A 14,957-nucleotide genomic window follows, 5' to 3' on the forward strand; every position below is an offset into this window, starting at 1 on the left:
GCACTGCACCCATGGTGCCACACAGCCACAATGAAGACTCAGAGGGACGGGTGGCAGGTAAAGCAGGAGTAGCATGGCCTGGACTCGGGGCCACTTGGCCAGGACACTGCAGGTCCCCTGTCACAGGGGCCAAAGCACAGGCTGGGCACTGCACGGGACACTTGGGGGATCCTCACCCCCAGTGTGCCTTACTCACCCCCACTGCCTTACCCAATTTCAGTGCAGTGATACTGCTGGTACTTACACCAGGGAGACTTCTGCAAAGCACCCCAAGACCTCCATGAATTGTCCTATCACATGTTATTTACAAACATTATGGAAAAAGGCCATGGATGCAATACTGTTTTACCTAAACCTTTAGAAGATTTAGCCAACAGAGCAGCTAAAAGCAGAGTTTGCCAACAACCTACAGGGAAAACAGCATTATTAGCAACAATAAGGAGATGAACCAGGACTTAGAGCAGTCCCTTTCCCCCTATCAGATATACCTCACTGAGATGAGGTAATTAACAGCAGTGATAAGACATTGTGACCCTCTTCAGGAAAAAACCCAACACAACTGTGACTAACAGTTATATTCAACAGGGATGCTTTGGCAGCATTCAAGCAATCACAGAAGGAATCCACACCACGACAGTGGAAATGAGAACCAAACCAAAAGCCAGTATGGTTAAATGATAAATTTATTTGAACAAGAGAGGAAATGCCAGGAGAATCAATCTTTAATAATTCAAGAGAAAGGGCATCCAACAACAGCAGGTAAAGTGCAAGACATTCTTAAGTGAGTTTAAAAAAAATCTAAGGGTCAAGTAGAATCTTATTATTTTGATTACATGAGCTTCAGATTACCATAGGGGGAAAAAAATCCTTAGAGAGACTTCAGGCCCCTTATCAGAATGCACAGGATTGAGACAATGTGCAAGAACTAAACTGAGAACATTGGGAGATACCAGCTCTTAGGAGATGAGAGATAAGCTAATGGAGGTTATGACTGAATGATGACCTTGTACCACTTCTCATGTCTCCATATTTGAGTTCATCCATCATTTCTTATGTGTGTATTGAAAAATAAGAGGACAAGAGGTGAGGAAAAAAGTTAAGAGACCAGTCAGTACTATGAAAAATAAGGAAAGCACATGCAAGCAACTGAATTCCTATGGAAGCTGCACATTACAGCAGAGATGCTGTACATGACCAGGTCCACATTCATTTAAAGCACAAGGTTAATTGTAAGCACTAGAACTGAATGTGTTCTAAATTTCTCAGACAAAACACAGAGCTTAAAAACAGCTACATTTTGCAGTTGATTGCTTTACCACTAAAGACTTTCATGGTTTTTGCTGTGGTTTAACCCCAACAGGCAACCAAGCCCCAAATGCCACTCATTCACTCCTCCTAGTGAGACAGGGGAGAGAATCCAAAGGGTAGAAGTGGAAAACTCATGGGTTGGGATAAAGACAGTTTAACAGGGAAAGCAAAACTTCTCTGCATGTAGGCAAAGCAGAACAGGGAATGCACTCATCACTTCCCACGAGCAGGCAGGTGTTCAGGCATTCCCAGAAAAGCAGGGCTCCAGCCTGTGTAGCATTTACCGGGGAAGACAAACACCACTACTCCAAATGTTCCCCCCTTTACTCCTTCTTCCCCCAGCTTTATTCACTAAGCATGATGTCATGTGGTATGGAATATCCCTTGGGTCAGCTGGGGTCAGCTGTCCTGGTGTCCCCTCCCAGCTTCCTCCTTGCTGGTGGGACGGTGTATGGGACAGAAAAGGCCTTGACTCTGTACAGGCACTACTCATCAATATCAAAAATATCCCTGAATTATCAGCATTGTTTTCAGCACAAATCCAAAACACAGCCTTATACCAGCTACTAGGAAGAAAATTACCTCTACCTCAATCAAGCCAGCAGTTTTACATCCCAGACTATCACAAAAGAGATGACAAAATGCCTTATGTTTACTGTCTACACATCTGTCACTAGTCTGCTGTACTACTGCACACACTGTGGTAAGTCTCCCGCTCCTTAATGAAAACGGAAAAACATTTACTTTTCACCAATGAAAGCTGCAGTGGTTCTAGAAGGGCTGCCTCCCACTAATTTAAAAATTATCTGAATACTGTACAGTTGCAGTGCTCCTTTTGAGCAATGGTGTCTTGGGGTTTGTAACAGGACCCTGTGACTGCAAATGAAAACTTGGAAAATAACGAAGCTAGACAGTGTGAAGACTGTGTCTTACAAGGAGTGCTGAGCCAGACACTGCCGATGCTTTGCACTGGCAGAATTACAGGAGATAACACTCACACTCCCACCACAAGATTTTAATTAAGAAAAAAAAATATATATGGGCTGTTGCACAGAGTATTTTGCAGTCATTACGTACTGGTCAAATCCAGTAGGCTAAAGAGTACTCATGTTTCTTCCTCACATACCTCTAGTCTTCTAAATAAAGAATACACAGGCTGTCAGAGCCTAGAATAAACACACACTCACGTGAAGGGCTTCAGAACTCAGTGCTCTCCTACATCCACACAGAGTAAAAAGTCATCTGAAGTGACAAATACTTAAAATTCAACATGTAAGGCATACAGAATTAAAACATACATTTTGAGTTTCCTTGAAGCATCCAGAAAGAAATTAATTCTGAAACAGATCTCATTTACAGTCCAGATAGCAAGTCAGCTCCTCCTAAGAGGTAATTGCATGGCAGCTTATTATAACTATCAGCTTAATTATGAAACATGACAAGCAACAGTAACAGATCTAATTGGCAAAAGCAAAATAAGCTATCATTACTGCAGCAAACAAGGGTCAGTCAATAGCAGCTCATGGCCCATCCAACCCAGGCCTGGCCTGTGCCAGGCACGGCTGTCCTCCCACTGAACAGCACAGCTCTGCCAAGCTGATCCTCTCAACACAGTTCAGACTACCTATACTCTGCAATATTTCTTGCCTGTGCAGAAATAAACAAATATAGGCTAAACAGGGCACTGGGAATCAGAGAGAAAGAAAATGCAGAGGAGGTGTGTCAGCAATGTCAGACAAATGAGGCACTGAGGGCAAGGACCCTTTCACTGGGGAAGGGCAGAGAGTGAACAGAACCCCACTGTCTCAGAGGGACAAGACTGCTACAGAATATTGTATAATGTATGTATAGCTAGCTGTATAGATGGAGCTGTATAAATTGTACCTTGCTGCACATACAAGACTAAGACATCAGGCAAGAGAAACAGCGATTTTCAAGGAGCCAGCTGATATCCCCTCACTTGCAGTTTTCTATCAACAAGGATTTTAACTTCAAATACTTCCTCTTCTCAGTAATACCAAATCACCAGTAGAAAACTTCACTAATAGAAATGCCATTGCTCTAGTGCACATAAAGACATTGAGGTTCCCCAGATAACACTGCACTGATGAATCTCCTGAGAGTCTCATGATCAGAAGAATTAAAAGGACTGCCGTTACTTATCAGCATGTTGCACACACACTATACCAAATGCCCATGCCCAGACTCTCAGGGGATGGCATATAATTCCCAGCGTACAGGAGGAATTATACTTTTGGGGTATTTGTAAAAGCTTAAGAACACAGAATAAAGTACACAGGAAGAAGAATCTAAGCGATGTAAAAAGATTTATCTTGTTATTGGGTTTAGAGATAAACTGTATCATTTGAAGCCCAGCCTCAAACACTGGAGCACTTGTACAATTGAGTAAGCTCCAGTCTATAAGAGAAGCTCAGTTCTGGAACCAGTGCATATTCACCTACTGGAACTACTCCTGTCTAGGAATATTCACTTTACTAGCAATCAGCATGATACTCAGCATTTTTCAAAAACACTTGAAAGATTTTGAAACTGAGTATTTAATAGTCTCCATTGTTTAAGAGGAAATGTCCTATGATGCACATGCAGACAGGAAAGTAGTGGAGGAGGAGGGGAGGCTGGATAGGCTCTCAACAGACAAATCTCTGCCTACTGAATTACTTTGCTTCTGAAATTGTATAGGCACTAAACCAGCAATGAGTTGTTTTATCACCCCAAATTTCCAAATGCAGCAACAGAGAACTGGGACACCGGACCTAGTACTCAAACTAACAAGTTGTGATAGACATGACTCTGAGATGCCACAATTTTTTTATTGATGGACAACTGCCTAAGCTGGGGTTGCACCACTCATTATGGTCTGCACACCTTATGGTGTTTATGGCATTTAAACCTGTATGGCTTAAATACCATATAGGTGTTTATTTCTACATGATTTTTGTCACCAACATTAACTTGTATGGACTGGCATCTACTGCAATTAGACCACCACGTAAACTTCTGAGCTGATCCGCGTTTTTTCTCAGTCTAAATGTTATGTACAGACAGTTCTGCATACACAAACAGATGCTACAGTTGTGGATACAGCAGAACTGTCTAACCAAATTAAAAATAAAGAAAAAATTTCCCAATCAACTCTCACTGTTGTTTTAATTGCTAATAGGAGTGTTTGGTAACTCCTGTAAAAAGCTTGACATTGCAAACTACAAGATATTTTAGTGCAGTTTTACTGAAAGTGCTCTCGCTAAGTGAGTTTCATTGATTGGGAAACAACAGTATCATCCAGGGAGCAGATAAGTGATGTTTGCTCATATTACCTAACAAGATAAAAGCAGCTACTTGTTTAAGCATTGTTCAGAGACACTGCATTTCCTAAGATTTGGAAAAAAGCATATGGAAAGACAGACAATTTGAATAGCCCTAACAAAGCAACTGAGGGGGGCAACTGTTCTAAATATAATACAAAGTGCTCCTAAGCTGCCACAGAAAACCTCATCCAAATTCGGTTTTTAACTGGGAAAAAACCCCAAAAAACACCTCAGGCCTTTATTTGACCTCTTTAAGACTTCTACCACTCCTGGAATGTTACCAAGTCATACTATGAAACAGCAAACACAACAGAAGCAAACTGGTTTTATGCCACTCCAGTGTGCTGAACTGCCACCAATCCTTGAGCACACCCAGAGAAATTAGAAAAAGTAGTGTGCAAATTACATTTGAAGTAGATACTGTTTTAACCCAGGCCTGCAGTATTTAATGTGATTAGTCTCAGACATGGAAAAAAGTGCATCTTCCATATTTGAATAAGTTAGATAACAAACACTTAAACCTGGTTCATAAAGAGCACTGTAGTCAGATTGCACCCGGAATGGAGGCAGCTTTGCAAGCCCTCAGTTGCAGCGTCAGGATGCCCTGATTGAGCTGCTCAAAGATTTATCAGCATCTCCCAAAACTCCTTCCCACAAACACCAACAATAGCTGTTAACTTTCTTTATGTCTTGATGCAACTTATAGTAATGATAATAATAATGAAAATAATAGTAATAACAATATCACCACCAGTCAGCAACTATGGGGGTTTGTACTTTGGTAGTTACTCAGTAACAAGACCTGGTCACAACATAGCTTTTGCTTTCTCAATTCCTCCATCCAGAAGTACCCTCATCCCTGAAAACTCATCTCAGCATCCCAACGCTCAAAGAGCTAAAACACAATAAATACTTTACAACGACAACCAGGACTGTTACTGTAGTTTTGTTTACAACAACCTCGTGGACACTGCAACGCAGCTGCTGAAGGAAATAAGCGATCCCTGCAGCCTCGGAGAGGCCGGGCACACGTGTCCAGCCCGGCGGGGGAGTCACACGGGGGCTGTGCCCAGAGCCTGGATACTGAGCGCTCCCATGAGCTCGGCACAGGGGCAGCTCCGGCCCGGGCACACGGGCTGCGAGGCACGGCCGGGGCAGGGAGCTCCGGCCCGGGCACACGGGCTGCGAGGCACGGCCGGGGCAGGGAGCTCCGGCCCGGGCACACGGGCTGCGAGGCACGGCAGGCGCTGCCGGGGCACAGAGCTCCGGCGCGGGGCGCGGACAGGGCGCCTGCACTTTGTCACTGCTGTCAGCCCCGCTATTTCCAGGAAACGAAGGGAGGGCCGTGCGTGCGCCTCTCCGCTCTAACCTCTACCTTGCCGAGCCAATGTGACACCGCAGTGCCCGGAGCTAAGCACGGGGCTGGTGAACACGGATTTTGCGCCAGCCGGTTCCCGGGGCGCGCTGCATCGCCGCCAGGCGCACGGCCGCGGGCAGGAGCGGAGCACAGCGGGAGGGACGCGGCGCGGGAGAGGGAAGGAGCGGCTGCCCCGCGGCAGCGCCGTGCGTGCCCTCCGCGACCCCGGCCGGGGTGGGGGCGGGCAGCCCGGCGGGGCCGGACGATGCTCGGGGCCGGGCGGCCCCCCCTCCCGCGTGCCCGCCATGGCCGCCCCCCGCGCCCAGAGGCGGCGGGATGGCGGCGCCCACCCCGCCCGCTTTCACTTTCTTTTCTGGCCCCGCCACCGCCCCCCGGCTGCGCGGCCCCCGGCACCCCGCGGGCAGCGGCTCGGGGCGGCCGGGGACAAGAGGGGCAGCCCCGGCCGGGCCTGCGTTGTGCCCCCCCGCACCGCCCGGGTGAGGCCGGGCACCCTCATTGGCGTCCCGGGGGATCTCCCAGCCCCGGCCAGGCGGGCAGGGGCCGGTGGCGGCGGGACCGGCCTGGCTCGGCGCCCCGCGGACGGCGCGCACCGGCGGGTCCGGTGTCCGCAGAGGTGACCCCCTCTCTCCCGCGCGGCTGTCCGTGCCCACCTTGTAGGAGTCGGTGGCGAGGAGGATGTTGAACTCGGCTCCCGCCGCAGCGCACTCCATGTCGCCGAGCTCCGGGAGGCGCCGCCGCCCGCACGCACAGAACCGGGCTCCGCCGCCACCGCTGGCGTTTTGAGCGGGGGGAGCACGGAGAGAGGGGGCGGGGAGGAAACAGGGGATCGCGGCCTGGGCGGGCGCGAGCGGGGACCCTGATTGGTTGGACCGCTCGGCCACCGAGGGCGGTTCCCTGACGTTACGGTGAGGGGGGCGTGGCCGGGGCGCCGTGGGGGCTCCGATTGGTCTCGCCGCTGGCCGGTGCAGGGGGAGGGGCGGGCGGGGAGCGTCCCGCGCCGCACGTTCTCTTTCATTGGGTTTGGGCGGGGCCGGCCCGGTGACGTCACCGCGCGGCCGGCGGGCGCCCTCTGGCTGTAGCAAGCGGCGCGCGCTCGGCTGAACGGGCGGCGGGGCTGAGGCGGGCGGGGGCGGCGCGCATGCGCAGTGGGGTCCCGGTTTCGGTTCTCGGCAGCCGCCGTTCCGGGAAAAGGGAGGCGGCGCCGGCACCGGCACCAACCGGGCCGGGGGAGACCCCCGCCCGCACCAGCACCCGCACACACTCCCGGCCGGGCCGAGTTCCTGGGCAGCCGCTGCGCCCTGCGGTTCCTTCTACCAGCGCCTGGGGCTGATGCCCCTGTGGGGAGGGACCTGCTGGCCTTCCCGAGCAGCCCGATCTCCATCCACCCCCACTGCCCACGCTCGGCACCGGCTGCCTCGGTGGAAGAACGTGACACTTTTTGACAGAAAGACTTCCGAGCATTCTTTACAGTTGCTGTCGATCGGGGATTACATATAAAATTACACCTGCTTTCCAAACAACTTACGTTGTTGTTCAATCATAAACAAATCCAAAAATTGAATGTTGTATCCATAACATCCCTGTGAGCTACATTAATTTGATTACTCTTGTGAGTCCTTGTTGACCTCAGCATGCTCTTGTTTTATGCCATTCCATGAGAGAAAAGCACCAGTTTTATATCTATAAATATATATAAATATACATACCTTGCCCAGAGAGGCTGTGGGGTTTCCCTTGCAGGAGATATTCAGGAACCATCCAGTCACAATCCTGTGCCATGTGCCAGCTCCAGGCTGACCCTGCCTGGGCAGGGAGCTTGGACCAGACACCCATTGTGGTCCCTTCCAGCTCTACCCATTCTGTGATCCTGGAAACTACTTCCATTTGCTTTCTCTGGAGGGAAAGGGTTTCCCTACAACAGGGAAAGGTCTGTGAAGAAGTTAGAAACATTAAGAGACTCCATATATCAGGAGTTTCATGTACACTTCCCTCTGCCATCTTGTTTGAGTGCTGTTTTTCACCAAAACCTGCAAGTAGCAATGGTAACTGCTGTTATTGCTATTAGCATCATGAACTTGCAACTAATTCTTGTCTTGGATGTTCCACTTGCTTTTGTTCAGTCTCATGGACACAGAACTATCTTCTTACCATAACTTCCCCATCAGAGCAAAAAAAATTGAAATTTTCTTTCTAAGGTTTCTTTCTCTGTAGCTCTTCCCCTTTTATCTCTGCTTGTTTGTTGCTGCATAGACAACCCAGTCTGCTCTCTTCCACTGGCAAGACTGATCTAAAAGTGCTGGCTAGTTTAGAAAGCTGCTCTACCTTTTTCACATCCCCTTAAATAAAAAATTATTTTTCTGAAATTGTCCAGACTTTACCCTTCCTTAGTTCCTTCTGAGGATTCCTTTTGTGGAGTGTCCCATCAATGTGACAACACAGTCATGTGATAATTTGAAATTATCTTTATATGCAAATCTCCCATGTTTTGTCACAAAATTTTCTTCTGTGGTGTCACATCAGGACTTTGCCCCTTAACACATCCTTTGTCTGTGTTATTGGTCCATATCTTTTTTAAGGTGAAATCTCTCTGCATGCAAGGGACAAAGCCTATTTTTTAAAAAATCTGCTTTAATATAAAGCTGATTAGTAAAAAGCAAAAGTTATTTTATCAGATCAAACTTTTATCAAAACCTTAGCAAGAAATTGGAAAAGTCAGAAAAATACTGCAGGTTTTTTATTTTGTTTTGTTTTTAAATGGCATTTCTCACTACAGAATTCTGCTGATATATCTTCAAGCCTTCAATAGAATAATTAATGATTATTTGCTCAGACAGAATTTTTGTCAGCATCTTGTTCCCCCTCCTGCTGGCTCTTTCTGGCACCTTACATTGTGCCAGATCTTGAATAATGGTTTAATTTAGCTCATTTGAACATATCTTAAGCTGTATCTCTAATGAAATATTGTAAAGTTAGGGCATTTAGAGTATTAATAGAAAATGGTACTATGCTAAACAGAACTATGTTAAATCACTATTGGATGGTGAGGAGAACATATTTTAAGTTTGGAAAAAAATAAATACAACTCTTGCAGCTGTAGGTGGTGGGAGTACTGTCACAATGTTGAAAGGGAAATAATCCTGGGAAACTCAAATACTTGATTTCTGTGCTGTATCTGTCCTCTATAATCTGTAAAACTGGCTTTGGAGTGTTCAACTGGCTTGTTGAAATCAGGATTTGTAACATATATGGGGCTTAACTTCTCCCTCCAGAAGGAGCCACACCAAGAAATAATGTTCTTCAATTTAAATTTGAGCTCAGCTAAATTGTTTCTGATACCATTTGCCTACAGAGGTGAGGTTGTTCAACAGTTATCTTCCAACATTTTCCTTTGGCATGTGAGAGATTTTTAGAGGCATTTGTTGAGATATTTTTAATAAATGGTCGTTTTAATAAATTCATATTAATCCAGGGATGTATTTTGTTCCTCAGGGAATTCTGATAATAAATGATGCTCTGTGTAGCAGAATTGTGCACTCAGCATTTTGTGTATATAAAGTCCATAATGTGGTGCTGTGTCTGGAGGAGAGCTATCCTGTAAATATGTCCTCAGGCTGATGTCTCAGGAAGTATGCAAGGACAGTCAAATTAAGATGGATATGACACCATATCCTTTCTTCACTCACTACTGCAAAACTTGATATTTGTTTAATCTATCAGTGAGAGTCCTGTCACCACTGCATAGAGGGTTGCTGTGACTGGAATTTCTGCACACACCATGATTATGTGCAGGGCATGAATTTTACTCTCTAGTGTTTCTGGTTTTTTTGGTTGTTACTTCTGAGCCTGAGCAAATCCCCTGTGCTCCCTTTATTTGGGTGATAATTCCAAGGCATATTGACAGATTGAATGTCAACATTGTTTCTTAATGCCGTTGTTTTTCTTTTCAGATATGCTGGCAAAAGGGCAGAATTTTAAATGTGCTTCTTTGTGCTTTAGTGACTTGTGGTAGTGTTTAAACTTACAATTTTTGCAGCAGGTCCCTTGGTGCCTGATGGCCAGGCTGGTGCAGCTGGAGTTTATCAGATATCTGTCACTTGCCACCTTGCTGCATTCAGTTCTTTGCTGTGAAGCTGTAAGGAAAACAGAGTGGAACCTGTGGACTCTTTCTTCCTCCAAGGCTATACTTCTTTCATCCTTCCTAAAGCTTCCCATCCTGCACCATTCTGCAACATCTAGTTGTGTTCTTGTACTGTTTTTTCACCTTGGATACCTGGCTGGGACTCCAGAATTAATCAGTTCATAATTCGTTAAAATCATCTAAGCAGATTTTAATGTGCTTAAGAATTTAATTCTCTTTGCTAAACCATGTCCATCAATAGTCCTGTTAAATAGTATCCCAATCACAAGGAATCACAGAGAAGTATTTTATTTTCCATAGAAGTGAATAAATATTTCTGGCCTTCACATATTTTTCCATTTTTTTGGGCTTCTGAGTGTGACTCACTGCAAGTCAGCTTTTTCTCTTTTCTTTATAACTTCTTAAGAACTACATCTAGCCCCCAGGTCAGTTCTCTGGAAGCCAATGCCTATATTTCTGCTGGCACTTGGATTGGTAGTCTTCCAAACATGCTGTGAGACTTCTTGCCTTGACTTTTTGAAGAGGCAGATTTTAGATTATGGGGATGGCTTTGTATCACACCACATAAATTGTTGTTTCTTGGTATGCATTTCCATAACCAGTACTGAGGTGTTTGCATGTTCTGCAAAGAGTAAGTGAAGTTCAGTCCCTTCATTGCTCAGAGTATTGTAAAGCTGAGGTAGCTTGAAATTGCTGTCACACAGATGGGTGAAGTGCCACAGGACATGCTGAAAATGATTGTTACAAATACGCATTACTGGTTCTGGATTGGCACTGTGGATCCAGCACAATTTACCAGTTTTGTGTATACTGAGGTGCCCTCTACCAGGAGACACTCAGGTGGACCTGCTGTCGCTTTTGTCCATGCTGGGGTCTCCTCAGGAGCTGGGTGTCGCAGACATCTTTTTCACTAAAAATCCTTTCTTTAGGATTTTCCCTTCTGGGAAGCTGAGGCCCCAGAAAAAGAATGTAAACAATGGTTATCTGCTGCTGTGGAATGCAACAGGTGGATTTTTCATTGGGCCATCTTGAACGTTTATAATTAATGGCCAATCAAGGACCGAGCTATCTCGGACAGAGTCCGACAGAGCTGGCTTTGTTATCATTCTTTTCTATTCTATTCTTAGCTTAGCTAGCTTCTGAGGAAACCTTTTCCTTCTATTTATGTTTAGTATAGTTATAATGTAATATATATATATATATGTATATATATATAATAAAATAATAAATCAAGCCTTCTGAACATGGAGTCAACATTCTCGTCTCTTCCCTTCACCTGAAAACCCCTGTGACCACGGTCACACTGGGTGACAGGTGAATTTTGCTCATGGGTGTTTGAGTGCATCTGTCCAGCATCAGCTTGGATCAAGAAGCATCCTCCTGAGCAGGAGCTTGCTGATTCCAATGGGGATTTATAAAGTTAACAGTGCAAGTCTGGCATTTCTGGATTTTCTTGGTTTTGTGCTGTGGCTCAGATATCCAGTTGTATGGAGCTGGCTTGGGTTAATAAAGCTGGTTCTTTATGTCCCAAGTCATATAAAAGTGGCAAAACCACTTCCTGAACTGACACCAAGCACTGTGTAATGTGGTTTGTGCAGCGCTGTACCTGAGCCAATAAACTCTGTAATTGTAACCTCTGAGCTGGACTGAGTGCGTCCCTGACACAATGTGCAACTAAAATAAGCCTCTGCAGCTGGTCAAGTGATGGCTGTGGAGTGTGGGATGCAGTGCAGGAAGGGAGCTGACAGGAATATTAGATTCAATCACCTGTACTTTGTCCACACACCGAGATTCCCAAATATCCAAACACCTGAGTTTCTTTTCCCTTTGAATCAAATCAGCACAAAGTAGTTTCTCTGCCTCCCAAACCAACTACCCTCCACTTCATAAGAGTGGTGAGTATCAGCTTGGTCAAATAAAGTAGAGTTCATAAGAATGAATGCCTCTGGCTTTTATAGGAAAAATAATGAAATATTTCCAATACATTCATTTCTGAATTCAGATATACTTCTAAATTGTTTCTTCAGCAGTATTTGGCCAATGTAGCATTTGTGATGTTCTGTCACAGTGTGAACATTTTATTGCTGTTTATCTAGAGTTAAGTTTATAATTTAATCAATGTTTACTGCTCTGGAGTAAATGCTGAATCCTCTGGAGCTGAGACCATTTCTGGTTATGTATTTGTTTAACACCTGATGTGTGAGAGCCCCTGCACTGACACAGCTACAGCAGCAACCACAGTGTCTGCAGGGCATAATTGAGCTTGATGTGATGGAGGGATCAGAGGCCTGGAGCTAAACTGATTGACTTTTGTTTTGTATTTCACAATACACAGTGTGTGTTGGACTGTGGGACAGACACACAAGTGTGTGTCCAGGTGAAAATACAGGGTTTCAACACTTCTGCAGCACATGTGAATTTCAACCGAGCTGCCGCGGTTATGTCTGAGGATCAAATGCCACCTGTCCAGTTCATAAATACAGAAGATGACTTTCTAATGATTCAGGTCTCCATTTTCATTCTAGCAAGCTGAAGGGTCTATTTTCTTCGTTTGATTCATGCCTTCTGTGAAGGAGAAAAAAAAACAAAACCAAAACCAAAAACCAAAAAACGGAACTCTCTAGAAACACTAATTTTCCAGAGTTTCTTTTTCTGAGGAGTAGACAGCATGGAAGATTATACATATTTACTGATTGCCCAGTTTTGTAATATTCATGCTGGCTTTGTAGGAGAACACCTGAAGCAAAACAAAATAAATCAACACATTTGTAAAAAGCAGTAGAGGGACAGACAGTGGGCATTTTGCTACAACCCATCAGTTAGAGGAGTTACGGTTTCACAGTTTGTGACATCAGCCACTGTCCTCACATGAACTTCTGCCTTGAACTGTGCTTTTCTCTGCTCAAACACTTTCTAGTTCAGCCTGATCCTGTAAAATGCAGAGGCATTCTAGTGAGCTGCCAGTGACTTTAGTACACTCAGGATCTTGTGCACTGTGTCTTTAAAGAGAAGGGGAAAAAGAAATTGAATAATTTATTTATGCTCACTGAAAGAATTGTATGGAGGGCAAGCTCTACTATACAGACAGTGTTCTGACCAAAAAAATGTCACAAGGTTACAAAATTTGTTGCACTACAGTTTTAAAGAAATGTGATTTTTTTCCCGTGTCCTTTTTCAAAAGGAACTGTGAGGTTTATCAGGGAAATACCTTGCTCCTGTTGTTCCTGGGGAGAGTGAATATAAAATGATAGGGATTGGACAGAGCCCCAGGCATTGTCCATTCTCATAACAGTGCTCCACAGATTACAGTTTGACTGGGAGACAAATCAAGACCATTTCAGTCAGCAAGGGGTGTTTGTAGCGTGGCTGGGGCTGTGGTGCTGCATAAGGATGCAGTGCTGTTCTGCTAAGTCATCCCAGCTGCAGGTGAGGAATCCCAGCACACAGATGCAGGATCATTTCTGCTCCTTCAGAACTGCTGCATGGAAATTGCTGCTGGACTGAGCCATTCCTTGGGCTCCTTCTGTGCAGAGGGTGAAATACAATTGTCTAGGAGAATACCTTTAAAAACAGGGACATCCTCATGGAAATTTATAGGTTTGTATTTTATTGCTTCTTAAAGTAAAAATGAAGGGAAAAGACTTGTCTTTAGAATATTAGCCTAAGCTGATAACAGGCAAAAACTGCCTTGGGTGCTTAAATTTAGGATGTTAGCAGTCTGTTGAATCGAGCAGGATTAAAATTGGTGTGTTTGGTGAGTAAGTGCAAAAATGATGAAGTTGTGTCTAAGTAAAATAATTTTCAGAGCTGGAGGTCTTTCTCTTTGATGTCTCAAGCATAAATAATCTCTGAAAACAAGTTGCTGGGCTTTTGTGAAGTGGTCTTACACAATATTTGCACTATGCAGGTCACTGTGGTTCCCAAGATCTCAGTGGGCTGATTTACAGGAAATGCAGAGTCACTGGAGCAGTGGACACTCTCCTAGAGCACTGCCCTGCAATCCCTACAATGTATATGAGATGTAGGTTTCTTCTTGGCCTTTTTGCTGACCCAGTGCACCCTCAATGTTCCCCACAGAGCCCAGCCTGGCTGGCAGCAGGCACAGAGGCTGGGGCGCAGAGTGGGAGCCCCTACACCACCCTCTGCTCTGGGGCTGCTGCTTAAACACGTGGGCAATCTTCTGCTCCTGCTGCCCACATGGGAAAAGATTGCAGCTGCATTTTGTGAAGAGCTTAATCCCATTAGTGTGCAAGGAGCATGGCCTAGAAATGTGCTGAGGATGTAAGCAGAGGAAGGAAGGGGCTGAGGAGAGGCAGGCGCTGGAGCAGTCGAGCACACACACAGGCCCCGACAGGCATCGAGGGCTCCCTGGGCTAAACAAGGCACCTGCTCTGCTGCACAGAGTTTTCTGTCAATGCTGCATTTGGATTTAGCTCTTTTTCTTTCTAATAAATTCTACTCTGTGTTGGAATGCATGAAATAGAAACCTCTCTGAGTCCCTCAGAGAGAAAAAGGAATGCAGAGTTTGAATTAGAACCTCTAGAGAAGCTGAAATATAAAGCTACACAGATATGAAATAGAAGTGTAAGTTTTAAGTAAAGAGAACTATATCTTAAATGCCTTAAGAGACTGTGTTAGCTAGTAAAAGGCCCTAAAGCCTAAAGGTCAGTAGTGTTATAGGTACAGATTATAATACTGGCTTTTTGCAAATATTAAAATGGATTTTATATGTGTAATGTTAAAGTAACTTTGTTATAAAGATATAGTTTTTATTTCTCTTGTTAATTAAGCTTAGACATAGTAGTGA

The 14,957-nt window shown here is 45.1% G+C and overlaps 1 protein-coding gene across 1 annotated transcript in view; it reads right to left on the bottom strand.

Moving 5' to 3' along the window:
- The window catches only part of NAMPT (nicotinamide phosphoribosyltransferase), a 30,511-nt gene extending 23,700 nt beyond the window's left edge, over nucleotides 1-6,811 (bottom strand). The window contains exon 1 of the mRNA XM_054278521.1: nucleotides 6,663-6,811. Within this exon, the coding sequence (XP_054134496.1) occupies nucleotides 6,663-6,722 (60 nt within the window). The 5' untranslated portion in view covers nucleotides 6,723-6,811. The remainder of the gene's footprint in view (nucleotides 1-6,662) is intronic.
- Between the last annotated feature and the right edge of the window lie 8,146 nt (nucleotides 6,812-14,957).

Source organism: Melozone crissalis, unplaced genomic scaffold (assembly GCF_028551555.1).
Source record: "Melozone crissalis strain CALT ecotype California unplaced genomic scaffold, PUWL_Pcris_2 ptg000004l_1, whole genome shotgun sequence".
In the NCBI taxonomy this organism is placed as follows: Eukaryota; Metazoa; Chordata; class Aves; order Passeriformes; family Passerellidae; genus Melozone; species Melozone crissalis.